Source organism: Eurosta solidaginis, chromosome 2 (genome assembly GCF_040869045.1).
Source record: "Eurosta solidaginis isolate ZX-2024a chromosome 2, ASM4086904v1, whole genome shotgun sequence".
Lineage (NCBI taxonomy): Eukaryota > Metazoa > Arthropoda > Insecta > Diptera > Tephritidae > Eurosta > Eurosta solidaginis.
Genome location: NC_090320.1, coordinates 289,587,892 through 289,608,961, shown reverse-complemented (window position 1 = coordinate 289,608,961; position 21,070 = coordinate 289,587,892). Strand labels below are relative to the sequence as shown.

At 38.2% G+C, this 21,070-nt stretch overlaps 2 protein-coding genes across 7 annotated transcripts in view; one reads left to right on the top strand and one right to left on the bottom strand.

Annotated features, from left to right (window-relative positions):
• LOC137241140 (tropomyosin-1-like) overlaps positions 1 to 21,070 on the top strand; it is an 857,608-nt gene that overhangs the window by 77,561 nt on the left and 758,977 nt on the right. The gene's annotated exons all lie outside the window — the stretch shown is intronic.
• Positions 15,374 to 21,070, bottom strand: part of LOC137241146 (uncharacterized) — a 40,267-nt gene continuing 34,570 nt past the window's right edge. For both annotated transcript variants that reach the window (XM_067768439.1, XM_067768440.1), the window contains exon 6: positions 15,374 to 15,660. In XM_067768439.1, coding sequence (XP_067624540.1) covers positions 15,515 to 15,660 — 146 coding nt within the window. In that variant the 3' untranslated portion in view covers positions 15,374 to 15,514. The remainder of the gene's footprint in view (positions 15,661 to 21,070) is intronic.

Genomic DNA, 21,070 nt, shown 5'->3' with positions numbered 1-21,070 from the left:
TTACATAATTATTTATCTTCCCCCAAAATCAGGCAAAGATTTGATAACGTCTAAAGGTTCGTCACAATTTATATTTGAATCTATTTGTTCGGGTACAAACTCGGTCACAGCATCACTGGTGTTGATGGCCTGTATCTGTCGCCTCATTTGCTCTACTTCCGTTCGTAATGATGCCGTACTGGCGGCAATCAATCTAGATATTACATCCATATTAGTGGTACTATTATTACTATTTAGTGACATTTTTGTCAAATCTTCTATCAAAAAATCCAGATCTATATATCCTTTTCAAATCTTCTTTAACAATCTTTCAGCACTTCATATAACTTTTATTTTTTAATTTTGCTTTATCTCTTCTTGTTTTGTTTTCACTTTTATAATCTTCTAATTTATATGTACATATATATAATTATTTATACATACTTTGTATTAACATATACCTTAACTATTTTATTCATTAGCTTATGCTTCTTCGCCTTCGGATTCTCCTCCTTCTATTAGATCCTTGTTCGCTTTGTGGATGAATGCTGCTGTTCATATGTTGGTGGTCCTTTCACTTTCTGTAGTTACGTACTTCGCGTTTTTAGGTTTCTTGTAAGCTGACAAATATTTTTGTTTGCTTTAATTTTATAGTGTTTTTTTCCTTTTCTCTCTTTTTTAGAGATACTTGTTTTATTTTAATTTTCACAGTGTTTTTTTTTCTTTTCTCTCCTTTTTAGAGATACTTGTTTTATTTTAATTTTTACAGTGTTTTTTTCTTTTCTCTCCTTTTTAGAGATACTTGTTTTCTTTTATTTTTACAGTGTTTTTTTTCCTTTTCTCTCCTTTTTAGAGATACTTGTTTTATTTTAATTTTTACAGTGTTTTTTTCACTCCGGAGGACACGCAACCTTTTTACAGGCTATCACTGCGTGGCTCCTGGCAGGATCGCCAATTAAAGTTTATGTTGGGTTAATTGAGTTTTTAAAAAAACTCTTGCATTTTATTTCAATGCTGCTCAAAAACTGACTAAGCTTTACATTTTACTCTTATTTATAACTTACAAATAGTTTACAATAGGAATAATGAATAGGATGTTTATCTTAATACGATACCTTAGTAATTTTACTCCTGGCATTGCATCAGCTGGCTAACGCAATGTCAGTATGTGGGAACGGAATGTTACAACAGATTCCGTAAATAAATCAAATAGCAATGTTTAAACAATTTGTTTATATTTGCCACCTGATTTGAGTGGAGTCATGTTCCTTAACTTACAGAGTATATTAACTTTGATTAAATAACGGTTGGTTGTACAGGTATAAAGGAATCGAGATAGATATAGACTTCCATATATCAAAATCATCAGTATTGAAAAAAATTTGATTGAGCCATGTCCGTCCGTCGATAACTTGACTAAATATTGAGATATATTTACAAAATTTGGTACACGAGCTTATCTGGACTCAGAATATATTGATGTTGAAAATGAGGGAAATCGGATGATAACCACACCCACTTTTTATATATAAATAACATTTTGGAAAACACAAAAAACCTGATTTATTTAGTAAATAATACACCTAGAATGCCGAAATTTGACGTGTGGACTGATATTGAGACCCTTGACAAAAATTTTAAAAACTCTTTTAAGATGGGCGTAGCACCGCCCACTTGTGATAAAATCAATTTTACAAATTTTATTAATCAGAAATCGTTAAACCTATCGTAACAAAATTCGGCAGAGGGGTTGACTTTACCATAAGGAATGCTTTGAAGAAAAATTTACAAAATTGGTTAAGGACCACGCCCACTTTTATATAAAAGATTTTTAAAAGGGTCGTGGACGAATAAAATAAGCTATATCTTTGCAAAAAAGAGCTTTATAGCAATGGTATTTCATTTCCCAAGTGTATTTGTAAAAATAAATGGGAAAGCTTAAAATTAAAAAAAAAGGGACGTGGCACCGCCCCTTTTATGACTAATCAATTTTCTATGTCTCGGGAGCCATAACTCGAAGAAAAATTCACGGATCGTGATAAAATTTGGTACACAAATTTTCCCTATAGCAGGAAATATTTCTGGAAGAAATGGACGAGATCGGTTAAAGACGACGCCCACTTTTATATAAAATATTTTTAAAAGGGTCGTAGACGAAAATAATAAGCTATATCTTAGTGAAAAAGTGCTTTGTATCAACAGAATTTTACTTTCTAAATTTAATTATAACATTAAATTGGAAAACACTAAAATGTTTGAAAACGGGTGTGGCACCGCCCCTTTAATGACTAAGCAGTTTTCGATGTTTCCGGAGCCATAACTCGAAGAAATATTAACATATCGTAATGAAATTGTGTACACATATTTTCCTTATAGCAAAAAATATGTCTAGTAAAAATGGACGGGATCGGTTAGAGACCACGGCAACTTAGATATAAAACAAGTTTAAAAGGGTCGTAGACTAGAATAATAAGCCATAACTTAGCAAGAAATAGTTTTGAATCAATGATATTTCACTTATCAAGTTTTATTGTAAGAGGAAATGGGGAGACGGGTGATGCCACGTGTTATGTAGAAAAGTAATTTATCGGAAATGAAATGTACAATTGAGGCTCACGCTGAGTATATAATGTTCGGTTACACTCGAACTTAGACACCTTTATTTGTTACTGATACATTCAACCGCCTTGTGATTAAATCCCAAGTATTTAAAGCAGACATCGTAGTGTCATAGATCAATTGATCAGACAAACAGGTGACAGCTCCGACACATAAGCAGTTTTTCATATAGATGAGTTTAACACAAGCTTATGCATTATGAGTATATTGCATGTCTTTTTATGGAGAATGGTAGAATGAGCGACACTAGCGCCATCCGATATTGAAAAGTAGCCAACTCCCCAATTTTGTTCCAAGCAAATCATAAGAAGAAGAATTTGACATTTGCTTTGGCTAAGGGTGTTGGCACACTTTGCAAGTGAAATTATTTTTCCCACTGGTTGGTAAATTTTCTAACATTTTTGACAATTAAAAACTGCAATATAACAATCGAATACGACACAAAATATGTTAGCAAGTATTTTTGCTGTATAGGGAAAATGTTTACAACAGTGCTTCGCGAAATTTTGTATGTGAATGGGCAAGGCGTAATAAACTTCAATTGCCAAGTCTGAAGTTCCTTCATATTTACAAACGCAACATCTTGGTTGATTGTGGCGATGTTATTGGAATGCATAAGCTTGTGTTAAACGCATCTATATGAAAAATGTCATTGTGTCACCGCCTTTACGCTCTTCACACAGACAGGTTGCGCTCTTTGCTTACCAAATGATTTAAGCGGCAGTTAAGCGGCAATTACCCACCGACGTGTGCCGTACGTACGGACGTTTGTCGTACGAAACACGTTTGACCGAACCCTCAAACCCGTAGGAATCAATGTGTGCGTCTGAGTACATGTACATAACATATTTGTGTGTGTATTGTTTACAGCAAAGCACAGTTGCCATTGACCAGTTTGCATGCATGCTTATGCAAACATCAACTTTTGGAATTACAAATTTTCATGGTGAAAATGGCAGAAACAAATACTGAATAAGAATTTCTAGTTCATTTATTTGTAACCTACAATTTTATTTAATAATTTTATGATATTTCAACAAAATTTTAAACAATCTTTAGCCCTTTTTGTATAATAACTGCAAACGGTCAAAAATTAGCGCACAAACGTTTACTAGGCAACTCTGTCTAGTGAGAGAGCGATCAGCTGACACGTCCTTACGGAAAAAATCAAAATTCATTTGGGGTCTACGTTCCGGGCTACGTACGTACGTGCGTTGAACGTCGATGAGTTTTCGTTTACATTGCACACTCATAAGTTATGTCGTGTCAGCTTACACGTTTTTTCTACGTACGTTCGTGGGTAACTACGGCTTTAGTTGTCGCTGAGCATTTGTCGCAGTAACCACGGCTGCCACAGCCTGTTTCCATTTGGGACCAAAATTCGTAGAAAAAAGGACCAAAATTTGTTTTCGTTTATTGGTATACAAACAATGTAATAATCAACTACTTAAAAAGTACAAAACAACACGACGTTACAAACAAACAAAAAGTGCTTCTATTAAAATTGATGATAATTATTGGTGATGATAATAAATTAGATTTTATCACATATGGGCATATTTTTCAGTGTTATACACATATGTATGTGTATTTATTTAAAACCTTAAAGCATATATGTTTATAATATATTCTGGGCTACGTCGAAAAAAACGTATAATAAAAACAGTTTTATGTCGTTCATTGTATAACTTTTCAGCGACCAAACGTAATGAGGACCTGGGTTTTGCGTACAAAGTCCTTTGGCTAACATTATGTGGTTGATTGAAGTAAACTCAAATTTATTGCGTAATTTGGTTTTAATAAGAGACAATTCAAAAAATTTTCGCTCTGCGTCCGCCGAACTATGTGGAAGACTCAGTAAATCATATACAAAACCAAGCAGTTCTTCAAAACACTTTTCGTTCATACCATTTCTATATTCTATAAAAGCTTACTTTTTCGCAAACAGCTAAAACGTCTTTATCAAGCTTAAAATAACAATTTATTCAAGTACGAAAAGTTATTTATTAACGGTATTATAGAAGCTTCGGTTTCTGTTAATACCTTGTCGGTATTATTATGTTGTACATAAAACTTGCATATCACATCTCAAGATCAGCGTTTTTGCATTTGCTTTAAGAGTTCAATATAAAAATCTAAAATATTTTTCTTACCACAAGTCGCTGTACATTTGTAAAGTTATCGCTTTCAAGAAATACTTCAGATTTACTTCCAACAAAAATATTTTTTAATTCAAGGTAGTAAGTTTTATCACTTAAATAAAAATTTTTCAAGCATGCTATAGGGGAGTGTAGTAGTTTTATACAAAACGCCAAAAAATTACACGGCTATGCATTTGCTACGTAATGCAAATACGCAACATAAAAACCCGTATTTTATTTTTTCAATTTTGAATAGCAAATTAACAACTATCAAAACAAAAGAAAATATGCAAACAAAAATTTTAAACGAAAAAAAGTTGTACAGGATCCGTAGCTTTCATTTGCTGTAGCAACGTTTCCAACTTCAAATACACAAAATTCTGAACTCCCTAAAGTAGGGAATATAAGGGTACTTTTTGGCACTTTTCGTAATTTCTGCCCCATTTTAACAGATAGAAGCTTCGAATTTCAAACAATGCTTACATATATTACAATGTTGTCTAAAAAATCGTAGAGATCGGTCTATATATAACTTATGTCACATATTTGCAACGCATCAAGGTTGCGTATTTGCCATAACGTAGCAAATGCAAAGCCGTATATAATTTTTTGGAGAATGCAATGTTAAATATCTATTTCTTTTGGAATGCAATCCACAAAGCATGTTTTTTTATCCAAATTGTGTGGTATATTTACAGGCGCGCATCAACAAAGCCTAGTTACATTGGATTTTTAGCAGGGCTTTATTTAACAATGCCTCGGCTGTTCACTACTAGTTACTTACTTACTTACTTAATAGACGCTTAACCGTTTAAAAGCTATAAAACAACGAAATATTTTTTATGTACTCATTATGCATGAAGTTGCTCAAGATAAGCTTGAAGTGTGCTTCAGTTTGATGGTATAGGAATAGCAGACGAATCTTTTCTGATTGGAACTCTTTATTTAAGTTATTGTCATGGATATTAGCATCACTAAGCTATACCATTACTAAGGCCATGCTAAGCGATATTTACGTCAATAATCAAATCATGTATACACATATATAAGGCAGCCGAGAGATGTCACACACAGATGCATTTACTTATACGCCTATGTATGCGCGAGAGACTGTAAACTACAAACATTCACATCAATAATTCAATCATTATGTATCTACATAAACGAAACAATAATTGCGTCAACATATATGTACCATGTACGTATACGAGCAGCGGAGAGTCAATGCACTAACACATGCATATATCTGAGAAGTTTGAGAGCTACTGGACTAGTAGATTCTGGAAGCGCCTAAAAGATGTATAAAATTGTGCAATTTTAGTTATAGCTGAGAAGTTTGAGAGCTCATGGACAATGCTAGTAGATTCTAGAAAAATGCGAACGAGGAAACCAAAGAGTATAAAAGGCGACAGATGTAGAGGCGCTGTAATTCAGTTCAGTTTGAGTTGAGCTATCAATCAGTTAGTGATTAAGCACGCGATCTGGCGGCCAATAGTAGAGTTTCATTTGAGTTATGAATCAGTTTGGTTATTAAGCCAGCGAGTAGCAAAGTATAAGTGTTATTGTGAAGTACTTTAATAAAGGCAATTTTTCCATTATTCAAAATTGGAGTTATTTATTCAACAGTTTAGTGATTCGAACTTAGCAGAGGATTGCATATAAGAGGATTTGCAGCAAATTCGTTACAATTGGTGTCAGAAGAGGAATTGTTGAGTAAATTCCGAAGATTGGGAATACAACTTGGACATGGCAAAGTTCAGTGAATTGAAGATCCAGCAACCGAAGAGGGAGTTGGAGAGCCGTGGATTGAATACAAGCGGCGTTAAACTCGAACTTCAGGCACGGCTACGAGAGGCAATGGAAGCAGAAGGAATTGATGTGGACGAGTATGTCTTTTATCCTGATGGGGACGAGACAACAACAAAAATTGAAGAGAAAAACGAAACATCGTAGACAATTACCAGCACAGACTTAAACATGATATTGGCTGCAATAACTGCTCAAAGTAGTTCCAAGATGGAAGCGCAAGAGGCTCGTATAACAGAAATGTCATCACAAATATCCACCAACATGTCATCACAACCAGAAGAACAGAAAACGTATATGTCATCTCAACTAGAAGAACAGAAAACGTATATATCATCACAGATGGAATCTCAAGAGACACGAATAACATCGAAGATTGAAGCACAAGAAACGCGTATGTCAGAAATGTCGACACAGATTACATCGAAGATGGAAGCACAAGAGGCACGGATATCCGAAATGTCGGCTCAAATTTCAGCACAGATATCATCGCAGATCTCTGCTCAACTGGAAGAGCTAGAAGGACGTATTTCCTCGAAGTTGGAGGCGCAAGATACAAAAATTTTACAGTTTGAAGAAAAAATCGAGGCCGAGGTGCATGCTTTGAGAGGACGTATCGAGCAGTTGCAACTAAATCGCCCAGCAGTTTCAACTAGTAATCCAAAGGTAAAAACACCATCCTTTGACGGTTCTGTTCCTTTCCAGGTCTTTAAGCTACAGTTTGAGAAGACCGCAGCAGTGAACCAATGGAATGCTGAAGATAAAGTTGCAGCTCTGTTCGTGGCACTGAAAGGGCCTGCCGCGGAAATCTTACAGACCATCCCAGAGTACGAGCGGAATTACTACGAAACATTGATGAGCGCTTTAGAGAGACGTTACGGAAGCGAGCGTAGGAAACAGATATTCCAAATTGAGTTGCAAAACCGCTACCAAAAAGCAAATGAGACATTGCAGGAGTTTGCTTCAGATATTGAAAGATTGGCTCATCTTGCAAATGCGGACGCACCCGTGGAATACACTGAAAGGGTAAAAACCCAGAGCTTCATAAATGGCATACGAGATGTGGAAACGAAGCAGGCTACATATGCGAATCCAAAACTAACGTTTGCTGAAACGGTATCGCATGCACTGACTCAGGAAACAGCCTCACTTTTGAGTAAGCCAGCGTACAAAGCTCATCGCGTGGAAGTGGAAAAGCCAGACTGGGTAGACGCAATTTTGGAAGCATTGAAGGGTACGCAGCAGAAGAATAATGATGCAGTCAAATGCTTTAAGTGTGGAAAGCCAGGGCATATGGCGCGTTATTGTAACACCAACCTTAACAGATCCAACAATGTGGGTGGTCGTAAACGCAGAGCAGAAGGAGATGAGCAAATCTCCAAGACAAATCAATCGTTAAACTAAAGCGAGTCAGCAACAAGGGGCGACAGCTGACTCCCTCAATTGAATGCCCCATAATCTCTATCTCACAAATTGGAAGAAGGTCGAGCAATCTTAGTGTCGGAGGACATGTGGGTGGAAAGGAACGTTTACTGACTGTAGATACGGGTGCATCTCATTCCATCATTCGAGCGGATTTAGTCAACAAGAAGATAAGACCATTGCATGGAGCAATATTGCGTACAGCCACTGGAGAAGACACCCAGGTAATTGGAGAAGTAGAATGTGAAGTAGCAATTGGGAACGTCACGGTACTACACAATTTTATAGTGGCAGGTATTGTTGATGAAATCATAACTGGAGTGGACTTCTTAATCAACCAAGGCATCAACATCGATATGCAAAGCAAGACGATGCGATATAAGAACATGGATGTGCCACTTAATTTCGGCTACGAGAGGCTACAGCAGTAAACGAGTGCTGGTGGAAGAGAGTCAGCAAATACCACCAAAATCAGAAGCAGTCATCTGGGCAAAGGTTGATGGAGATTGTGGGACAAACAAATTGTGGGTTGTCGAAGCAGCAAATAAATCAGCACTGAACATACTTGTAGGAAAAACCCTGGCTATGACAAAACAAGATGGACGTATTCCGGTAAGAGTACTCAATGGGTTCAAGTCACCATTCAATTTGACCAAAGGAGCTATTTTGGGAAGATGCCAAGAGGCCGAATTAGTTATTAACTGTGAACAGCTCCAGGAACACGTTTTATCTAGAAATACTGATCTTTCAAATGATATCACGGCATGGACGCATGGGCTGGAGGAAGCCTATCAGAGTAAGGCAAAACAACTGCTCATAAAATACGCGAACATATTTGACCAGGATGGTTCCAAACCAGGCCGCACCAATGTTGGCAAACAACAAATTGACACTGGAGATGCGAGGCCGATCCGTCAAGCTCCACGTAGTGTTCCACTGGCGAAGCGGGAAGTTGTGAGTCAAATCATACAAGAATGAGTGACAGCGGCGTCATCGAACCATCAGCTAGTCCATGGAGCTCACCGGTAGTACTTGTAAAGAAGAAGGATGGAAAAATGAGGTTTTGCGTGGACTACCGGAAGTTGAATGACGTTACGAAAAAGGATAGCTACCCGTTGCCAAGAATTGACGACACTCTGGACGCGCTATCTGGTACGAAATGGTTTTCCACACTGGACTTGAAAAGTGGCTACTGGCAAGTTGAGGTGAAGGAGGAAGATAAAGAGAAAACAGCCTTCAGTGCCGGTGATGGTCTTTGGCAATTTACAGTGATGCCTTTTGGACTTTGTAATGCACCAGCTACTTTTGAGAGACTCATGGACCAGGTACTGAAAGGACTACATTGGAAAACATGCTTGGTGTACCTGGACGACATCATCGTATTGGGAAAGAGTTTTGATGAACATCTTAAGAACTTGGAGGAAGTTTTCCAGAGAATAGCTGGCGCTGGTCTGAAGTTAAGTCCCAAAAAGTGTACGCTGTTTAAAAAGGAAGTAAATTATTTGGGCCACAAAGTAACGACAGAAGGTGTCTGTACAGCGAATGAAAAGATAGAGGCAGTAAAGGATTGGCCAAGACCACAGAATCTGCATGAATTGAGAAACTTCCTTGGGCTGTGCACATATTACCGCCGATTTGTACCAAATTTTTCCAGCGTAGCCCATAGTCTCAACGAGCTAACAAGAAAAAATAAAGCTTTTGAATGGAAGAAGGGGCAAGAAGTAGATTTCCAAACATTGAAAGAGCGGTTGTGCACTGCCCCAATGTTGGCATACCCGATTCCAGGATCAACGTTTATTCTAGATACAGATGCGAGCGGATATGCTATAGGAGGCGTTTTATCACAACTGGTCGATGGACAAGAGAAGGTAGTTGCATATTACAGCCGTTCAATTGGAAAACCAGAGAGGAACTACTGTGTTACGCGGAGAGAGCTGGTGGCATTGGTAGAGTGCATTAAACATTTTCACAAATACCTCTACGGCCAGCGATTCCGTGTCAGGACAGATCACGTAGCGTTGAAATGGCTTCTGCAGTTCCGTAATCCGGAAGGACAATTGGCACGGTGGATCGAGCGACTACAAAGCTATGACTTTTCCATTGAGCATCGAAAAGGTAGTACCCATGGAAATGCTGATGCAATGTCACGAAGACCATGTAGTCTGGAATGCAAGCACTGCTCAAAGGCCGAGGCTAAAGAAGACATTATAGATATCCGGCTAATGACTATAACGTGTACGGATGAATGGGACAAGGAACAATTAAGAAAGTGTACGCTAGAAGATACAGATCTGTCACATGTTATGCAAGGCCTCGAACGAAACGAAAGACCAAGCAGAGAGGAGATGTCAGCAGAGAGTCCCATTGCGAAGTCATATTGGGAACAGTGGAACAGTTTAGAATTGATATCCGGTTGCCTGCATCGATTATGGGAGAGTGAGGATGGTCAATGCAAGAATAAACTGATAGTTGTTCCCAGAAAGAGGATTCCTGATGTGCTCAGCGAGCTGCACAATGGTCCACGTGGAGGTCTTTTTGGAATCACGAAGACACTCGAGAAAATTAAGCAGAGATTCTATTGGGTTGGTTGCCGTCAGTCGGTCACCGAGTGGATTGCCAATTGCAAGGTATGCTAAAGAGCGAAAGGGCCCAAAACCCGAAGTCATGGCCAGATGAAGCAGTATATTTCAGATGCACCATTTGAAAGGATCGCCATGGATGTCGCAGGTCCATTTCCTACTAGCAACCGCGGAAACAAATACGCACTGGTGGTTATGGATTATTTCAGTAAATGGCCAGAGGTATACCCAATCCCAAACCAAGAAACAGAAACAGTAGCAGAAGTGGTTAAAAACGAATGGGTTGCAAGGTATGGTGTACCAATGGAGTTACATTCTGACCAAGGCAGGAATTTTGAATCAGCTGTGTTCCAAGAAATGTGCAAGAATTTGGGCATTCGGAAAACACGGACAACTGCATTGCATCCTCAGTCCGATGGTATAGTGGAACGTTTCAATAGAACATTGGAGGAGCATTTAAGGAAAGTAGTAGACAAGTACCATAAGGACTGGCATACACACATATCATTATTCTTGATGGCCTACCGATCGGCAGTACATGACACAACGGGCCAAACTCCCGCAAAGGTAATTTTTGGCAATGACCTTCGACTGCCAGCTGATTTGAAGTATGGGATAGATGCCGATGCGGAGGGGAATGTCAAGAAATCCACTGGTGTCTTGGAAGAAGAGCTGAGAGTGATACACAATCTGGTAAGGCAACGAGCAAAGATTATGAGTTGCAAGATGAAAGCGCGGTACGATAAAGCACTTAATTCGGAAGGGTTCCAGGAAGGAGATTTGGTGCTGCTATACAACCCACAACGAAAAAAAGGTTTGTCCCCGAAATTGCAGTGTAACTGGGAAGGTCCATACAAAGTTGTAAAATGGATCAACGATGTAGTGTACCGCATACAAACCACTACCAAACCACGAACCAAAATAAAGGTGGTTCATTTGAAAAGATTAGCAGCGTTTAGATCGAGAGATTTGTCTGATCGGGACGATCAGACTTAGGTGGAGGGCAGTGTCACGGATATTAGCATCACTAAGCTATACCATCACTAAGGCCATGCTAAGCGATATTTACGTCAATAATCAAATCATGTATACCAGGGTCATTCAAAACTGAAAGTGCATCTGTATTAGTGAGAGCGCAAAGGTCGCGATGATCGTGCGGGTACATTGATTTTTCATTTAGTCGCTTACTAGCAAGCAACGAACATGATTATCGCGCATAATTTTTCATACATATTTTGATACCGATCTGCCTATACCTACCACTGATGTTGCTACGCCAAGTGCCAAGCGACGACTAACTCAATTAACAACGACAGAGCGAATCATATGCGTGTGAATTCAGAGGGCACAATTGTGCTATGAAATGAATGTCCCTGATGTATACACATATATAAGGCAGCCGAGAGATGTCACACACAGATGCATTTACTTATACGCCTGTGTGTGCGCGAGAGACTGTAAACTACAAACATTCACATCAATAATTCAATCATTATGTATCTACATAAACGAAACAATAACTGCGTCTAAATATATGTACCATGTACGTATACGAGCAGCGGAGAGTTAATGCACTAACACATGCATATATCTGAGAAGTTTGAGAGCTACTGGACTAGTAGATTCTGGAAGCGCCTAAAAGATGTATAAAATTGTGCAATTTTAGTTATAGCTGAGAAGTTTGAGAGCTCATGGACAATGCTAGTAGATTCTAGAAAAATGCGAACGAGGAAACCAAAGAGTATAAAAGGCGACAGATGTAGAGGCGCTGTAATTCAGTTCAGTTTGAGTTGAGCTATCAATCAGTTAGTGATTAAGCACGCGATCTGGCGGCCAATAGTAGAGTTTCATTTGAGTTATGAATCAGTTTGGTTATTAAGCCAGCGAGTAGCAAAGTATAAGTGTTATTGTGAAGTACTTTAATAAAGGCCATTTTTCCATTATTCAAAATTAGAGTTATTTATTCAACAGTTTAGTGATTCGAACTTAGCAGAGGATTGCAAATAAGAGGATTTGCAGCAAATTCGTTACAGTATTTATAATTTTAAGAATATGGGCGAGGAACAGCATATATGCTTTTATTTCGGGATCTGACATTAAATTTGCTAATTGTATTGCACTAACGCCACTTACTTCGAGCCACGCACAATGTTACACAACAAAGCGTCGCCTCTGTTGGTGAGAGTTACTGAAAATCGATTTCATTCACAGGGTGTTCAAATAAGCAAATTTTTTATCAGCGTTGCGTATTATTATGAAAGTAACAAAATTCAAATCAAAGTACCAAAATCGTGACGCCTCGCCTAAAGAGGACCAAAATTGAAAAAAAGGACCAGCGGACCAAACGGGCTTGGAGCGGACCAAATTTGGTCGAAATGGACCCAAAGTGGCAACCGTGGTTGACAGCGAACAACCACACGAACTGCATTTCTTTGTAAAAATGGTTACAATTTTTGGTGGCACTGAACATTTTAAGTGGCTACAATTTCACAGGGCGAAGTGAGAATCTTAAAAATGTTTGCCCCTGAAACTGGAGATATTTTCGTGTAGAAAAGACATCACCATTAGTTTCTTGACTCTCCGATTAGCGGTGATTAAATTCTACACATTTTAACTTTGTCGTCTTGCCAGACTAAGGGTGGATATTGGCGATTTAGTTTTTGGCTTCGATACCATGAAGCCAATACCGAGGCCGATATCAACTCAATGAGTTAACACCATTGCGCCATCTGACGCAACTGTGTTTTGACGCTACGCCACGATACCATGCCCTACCTAGAGCCTAGAGCAACCACGCCATATGCTAGCGTAATAAGGCCAAGAGAATTTTTGGCGCTGCTTAGTTGTGAGTTAGCAAGGTATCACCCCGTGCACTCTAACACAAGTGTTATTGGCGTTACTGACGGCATTGAGTGGAAGTGTTGACTAGCAGCAAATCTCGATAACAGATGTCTCCCGCTCTTACGCTGCAGCTTCCGATTACCGAATTATGCTGCAACTTCCGATTACCGAATTACAGATGTCGCTTACCAGTCATATTACCAGTACTAAATGTGGCGTCACCCAGGGGAGAGTAGCACAGAGAGTTACTGGCGTTACTAGCGGCATTGAGTTGAAGGGGTGACAATTAATGTTTTGTCGAAGATGGGTTTGTAGACGCCTGGTATTACTGGCGTCATTAAAAATTCAAAATAAATAGGTAGCTGTAAAACTTGTTTGCGAGGCCCCCTCAGGCGAGAGGCCATCGGCAATGGCCGACGTCTCCGACGCCTAGCGCCGCCACTGCTTCCCACGCATTGTGGTGCGCATTTGCATCTGCGCCTATGACCAACGGCCCTTTGCGCTCTTCTTCATGTACTAGCCTTTTGCACTCCATCGGTAGAACCTCCGCAGCATGGGCCATGTAGCAGGACGCCAGAATAAATGCCTGCTTATTCTTTGCTCAACGGCCACCACTGCGAGGTCCTCAGTAGTGTAATTAGGCAGCATATATGAATGCAGCTGTTTCCTTACCATACTCGCACCCGTCCTTCCGTTTGCGCGTAGTAAAGGCCAAACCTGCGCGCTAAGGCCAGAAACCTTTCCTCCAGATGGGAGCCACGCCTCTGGATAAGCGCCACGTCAAACGAACACTCCTCAAGAGTTAGGAGGAGTTCGTTCGACGCCACTTCACTGTGTTGGAGATTTATCGGTATAACTCGCAGCACCATTGGGCTGTTTGTCCCCCTCCAGCACCTTCGTCGTGACGTCGTCGCACTCCCCTTACCCTTTTGGTTTAGAGTATTCGAGGCCCCCTTCAGCCTCTCGTAGCTGTTGTGCCGGGTGTTCCTCTGTGCGAGTCACAGCACCATTTGGTGGTTGGTCCTCTTCTAACAGCTTCGTGGTGACGTCGGCTACCTCCACCTGTTTTTTTTCTCTTGGGCTTTTGAGGTCCTTTTCGACTTCGCCCACCTCTAGCGTGTTAGGATTTTTATCCTCGGGACTTCTTTTCCTGAGTCGCATGTAAATTTTTCATGTGCAAAAGGACATTTTTCCAAGCTGCATGTACAATATATCCTCCGCCTGCTTGTTTATTTGGAAGATGTAGAACTGACCTTCCTCCGTAGGCCGAGATACAGTAAGCACCTTCCAACCTTGTGTCGGTATGTTCGGATTCTGATTATACAGAAGTCGCAGTGTATCCTCCGACTTCATCACGTATGGTATCTACACCTTAACTTTTGGTACCGTGAAGATTTGCGCTTTATCCACCACCTCAAACAGCGCGTTCGTGCCTCGCCTTGAGGTTTGGAACCACTTCCTCCAGCCACCGCAAGCTCGCGATGTTGTCGCACGCTATCATCTTCACACCATTATACCATCCCATATATTGATTCCTCATATTTAAAACGTTGATTTTGTTTCTCAGTTTCTTCCATTAACATATTCTCAACAAGAGTCATTGTGAGATCCTTTTCATCTCGCGGCTCTAGCGCCGTGATGAATGTATCATGTGCTCGGTAAACTACAAAACAGACCAAGCATCCTTTGCATACGTACAGCTGCTTATCCGAACCATTTCCGTATCTTCAACCGCCGGTTCAATAATATTGAAGCATCCGTGTCTCTCTGTTTCCATGAGGCATCTGGAGATTCAGGAACAGGACCTTCAAAGGCATCCCAAACCTTTTCCTTCTTCATAATAAGCTGCATTCTATATTTCCACAGCTCGTAGTTATCGCTATACAATTACGTAATCGCCAACTTACCGAGAATTACCGAACAAACATGTTACAAATTTAAAAAATTTCACAATACAGGCCTATAACCTATTGAAAAAATATTAACTTGTAATAAAATAATTCTATATTTTGTAATCAAATTGAAAAATTTTCAGTTTTATAATAATATATCTAACAAATACAAATGACAACTAGATGTTTATAATATACAAATGTAAAGTAGATATTAATCAAATATATTTAAAACTTAATCTTCTACATATCTAAAGCATGGTTCGTGGCTGATCGATTCGAGTAAATTTACATTAAAACCGTAGGTCTCTGCAACTTTCTTGTATTCTCTTATAACTTCCTCGGATGGATGAGAGCATGTTGTATAAACCCAAAGCATTTCTAAATTTTGGAAGAGAAACTAATGTTATAAATATGTTTATATGTGATTTTTGAATGACAAGTAAAATTGTGATTACGTTCGTCCATTTGTGCTGCATTTTTCGAATTTTATTAAAGGTAGAAATGGATTTTTGAACTCTAATCCATTACGTAGACTTTTGGTTCAGGGACTATTTTGAAGAGAAGTGTGGGAATGATTTACACACATCCCCTTTGGAATTTGGTTTGTTAACGGAATTATTACGATGCTCAATGTCATTTTTTTTCGTACTTTTCACCGTGTATAAAATTCAACAAAACAACTCTCTTCATCATCGGATGCATTTATCTATTATCTTCCAGTGATATCGGCAAGTGTAAATGTTTTGTAGAAAAAATAGCTAAAACCTATTCCAAATACAAATACACAAAGCCCAACAAAACAGCTGTCTTTTGCTTAATGTTTGACGTATCTTAAATTGAGAGTTGGTGAAAATCCCATATTAAAAATTTGCCTACCAATTGTTGTTTGAGTTTATTTCTAGAGCTAATGTTGCAGGTTTGAGAACAAGGCTAACTTTAATTTGGGATTTTCAATTAGAATTCTCAAACCCATCACAAATATGGCCCGAATATTATGGAATTAGGGTTGCCAGATTTTTATTTCGTGTTAACGGGACAAAGCTCAAATTTAAGCCAAATTCCCGGGATTTTTAAAAATTTCCGGGGACAATTGAAAAAAAAGAAACGCCTATAAATTTGTATGGGTTTCTCATTCGGCGAAATAATTTTTAGATAGAATTAAACTTTTTTAACTCATTTCTTCATACCAAATATTTTTATGAAACAGGCTAACAATTAATACGTTTACTGTGTTTAATTCGAATTCAATATTCTATGGGTTCTTTTTTCAAACGTTATTTTAAAACACAACACTTCCCCATGCAAAGTGAATATTTAGGTGTGGGAAATGTCAAACATTGACCTTCTTCAGAACCACAGTAGGGATGAATTTTTCTTCTTTACAGAGTTGCATGCAGGGATGTCCCGGCCAATACGGCACATTTGGCAACGCTGTGTGGAATCAAGACGATTTTCTTACATGTTTCTTAAGTTGTAGAGAATTTTTATACCCAACTGTACTTGTAAACAGGGTATTATAACTTTGATTGGATAACGGTTGGTTGTACAGGTATAAAGGAATCGAGATAGATATAGACTGCCATAAAAATCATCAATATCGAAAAAATATTAGATTGAGCTATGCCCGTCTGTCCGGTAACATGAAAACTTGAGTAAATATTGAGATATCTTCAACAAATTTGGTACACGAGCTTATCTGGACCCAGAATAGATTGGTATTGAAAATGAGCGAAATCGGATGATAACCACGTCCACTTTTTATATATTGTTACGAATATTAGCAAAACTAAGAAGTGCTGCCATCTCCAGGCCGATGCTAAGTAGTGACGTGAATTCACATCATTAATTCAATCATTATGTATCTACATAAACGAATCAATAATTGCGTCTACACATATGTACACATTCCGACGAGCAACATTTACATACAAGGCAGCGAGAGATGAGATGTCACACACAGATGAATTTACTTATACGCTTATGTGTGTGCGGGAGACTGTAAACTACAAACTCACATATGTACATCTGAGAAGCGCTAAAAAGTAGACAATTGTAAACAAGTAGAAACTATATGAGAACTATACACACACGAATATAGTTGGTAAGTTCTGGAAATGGAAGAGCCTAGAAGTATGCAGCGTAAACTATAAAAGCGGGGCAGGCGAGTAAGAAGGAATTCAGTTTTGATTTGAGATTTCGATTAAGCGCTATCTAGCGAGCTATAGCAGAATTATTTTGAATAGTAGAGTTTCATTTGAGCTATCAATCAGTTTGGTTATTAAGCTTGCTATTCGTTGCAAAGTATAAGTGTTATTGTGAAGTACTGTAATAAAGGCCATTTTTCAATTATTCAATATTGGAGTTATTTATTCAACAGTTTAGCGATACGAACTTAGCAGAGGGTTGCAAATAAGAGGATTTGCAAGCAATTTCGTTACAATATATAACATTTTGGAAAACACAAAAAACCTGATTATTTAGTAAACAATACACCTAAATGTTGAAGTTTGACAAGTGGACTAATATTAAGACTCTTGATAAAAATTTTAACAAATTTTTTAAAATGGGGGTGGCACTGCCCACTTGTGATAAAATCAATTTTACAAATATTATTAATCATAAACCAAAAATCGTGAAACCTATCGTAACAAAATTCGTGAGAGACGTTGCCTTTACTATAGGGAATTCTTTGAAAAAAAAATTTACGAAATGGGTTAAAAACCACGCCCACTTTTATATTAAAGATTTTTCAAAGGGTCGTGGACGAATAAAATAAGCTATATCTTTACTAAAAAGAGCTTTATATCAATGGTATTTCATTTCCCAAGTGGATTTATAACAATGATTAGGAAAAACTTCAAATTTAAAAAATGGGCGTGGCAACGCCCCTTTTATGACTAAGCAATTTTTTATACTCAGTTGAGCAGAGCTCACAGAGTATATAAACTTTGATTGTATAACGGTTGGTTGAATATATATCAAAATCATCAGGATCGAAAAATAATTTGATTGAGCCATGTCCGTCCGTCAGTCCGTTAACACGAGAACTTGAGTAAATTTAGAGGTATCGTGATCAAATTTGGTATGTAGGTTCCTGAGCATTCATCTCAGATCGCTGTTTAAAATGAACGATATCGGACCATAACCACGCCCACTTTTTCGGTATCGAAAATTTCGAAAAACCGAAAAAGTGCGATAATTCATTACCAAAGACATATAAAGCGATGAAACTTGGTAGATGAGTTGAACTTATGACGCAGAATAGAAAGAAGGTAATTTAAAAGTTTTGCAAGCTGTAATTTGGCCGTCGTTAAAGATATCATGTTGAAATTTGGCTCTTATTACTACATGTATGCTTAATAAAAATTAGCAAAATCGGAGAGCGACCGCGCCCACTTTAAAAAAAAAAATTTTTTTTAAGTCAAATTTTAACAAAAAATTTAATATCTTTACAGTATATTAGTAAATTATGTCAACATTCAACTCCAGTAATGATGTGGTGTAAGAAAATACAAAAATAAAAGAAAATTTCAAAATGGGCGTGGCTCCGCTCTTTTTCATTTAATTCGTCTAGAATACTTTTATTGCCATAAGTCGAACAAAAATTGACCAATCCTTGTGAAATTTGGTAGGGGCATAGATTCTGTGACGATAACTGTTTTCTGTGAAAATGGGCGAAATCGGTTGAAGCCACGCCCAGTTTTTATACACAGTCGACCGCCTGTCCTTCCGCTTGGCCGTTAACTTGATAACCTGAGCAAAAATCGATATATCTTTACTAAACTTAGTTCACATACTTATCTCATCTCACTTTATCTTGGTATAAAAACTGGCCGAAATCGGACTATGACCACGCCCACTTTTTCGATATCGAAAATTACGAAAAATGAAAAAAATGCCATAATTCTATACCAAATATGAAAAAATGGATGAAACATGGTAATTGGATCGGTTTATTGACGCAAAATATAACTTTAGAAAAAAACTTTGGTATGACACCTACCATATTAAGTAGAAGAAAATGAAAAAGTTCTGCAGGGCGAAATAAAAAAACCCTTGAAATCTTGGCAGGAATACTGTTCGTGGTATTACACATATAAATAAATTAGCGGTACCCGACAGATGATGTTCTGGGTCACCCTAGTCCACATTTTGGTCGATATCTCGAAAACACCTTCATATATACAACTTAGGGCCACTCCCTTTTAAAACCCTCATTAATACCTTTCATTTGATATCCATATCGTACAAACATATTCTATATTCACCCCTGGTCCACCTTTATGGTGATATCTCAAAAAGGCGTCCACCTATAGAACTAAGGCCCACTCCCTTTTAAAATATTCATTAACACCTTTCGTTTGATACGCATATTGTACAAACGCATTCTAGAGTCACCCCTGGTCCACCTTTATGGCGATATCTCGAAAAGGCGCCCACCTATAGAACTAAGGCCCACTTCCTATTAAAATACTCACTAACCCGTTTCGTTTGATACCCATATCGTAGAAACAAATTCTAGGGCCACCCCTGGTCCACCTTTATGGCGATATCTCGAAACGGCGTCTACCTATGGAACTAAGAATCACGCCCTTTTAAAATATTCATTAACACCTTTCATTTGATACCCATATCGTACAAACAACACATTCCAGGGTTACCCTAGGTTCATTTTCCTAAATGGTTATTTTCCCTTATGTTTTCACCATAGCTCTCAACTGAGTATGTAATGTTCGGTTACACCCGAACTTAACCTTCCTTACTTGTTATGTTTCGGGATCCATAACTTGAAGAAAAATTAGATCAGAACAGAACCATTTGTAATATGCATACGCAGCCTTGTCACATTATTAAGAACACGAAACAAACAACAACAGCATTTCAAGTGTACAGATGGGTATGTAATGTTCGGTTTCACCCGAACTTAGACTTCCTTACTTGTTTAAAAGAGTGTTTGGTCTCCTAAGATGAACAATGCAGAAAATCAAATTGGGAGCTAAATTTTTCTACACCTTTTGGAAATTTTTGTTTTGTTGCTTCCACGGTTGTATTGCCGTTACTGGAATGGGCGAAATCGGTTGAAGGCACGCCTAGTTTTTATACACAGTCGACCGTCTGTCCTTCCGCTCGGCCGTTAACACGATAACTTGAGCAAAAATCGATATATCTTTACTAAACTCAGTTCACGTACTTATCTGAACTCACTTTATATTGGTGTAAAAAATGGCCGAAATCCGACTATGACCGCGCCCACTTTTTCGATATCGAAAATTACGAAAAAAGAAAAAAAAGCCATAATTATATACCAAATACGAAAAAAGGGATGAAACATGGTAATTGGATTGGTTTATTGACGCAAAATATAACTTTAGAAAAAAACGTTGTAAAATGGGTGTGACACCTACCATATTAAGTAGAAGAAAATGAAAAAGTTCTGCAGGGCGAAATAAAATACCCTTGAAATCTTGGCAGGAAAACTGTTCGTGGTATTACATATATAAATAAATTAGTGGTACCCGACAGATGATGTTCTGGGTCACCCTGGTCCACATTTTGGTCGATATCTCGAAAACACCTTCATATATACAACTTAGGGCCACTCCCTTTTAAAACCCTCATTAATACTTTTCATTTGATACCCATATCGTACCAACACATTCTAGAGTCACCTCTGGTCCACCTTTATGGTGATATCGCAAAAAGGCGTCCACCTATAGAACTAAGGCCCACTCCCTTTTAAAATACTCATTAACACCTTTTGTTTGATACCCATATTGTACAAACGCAT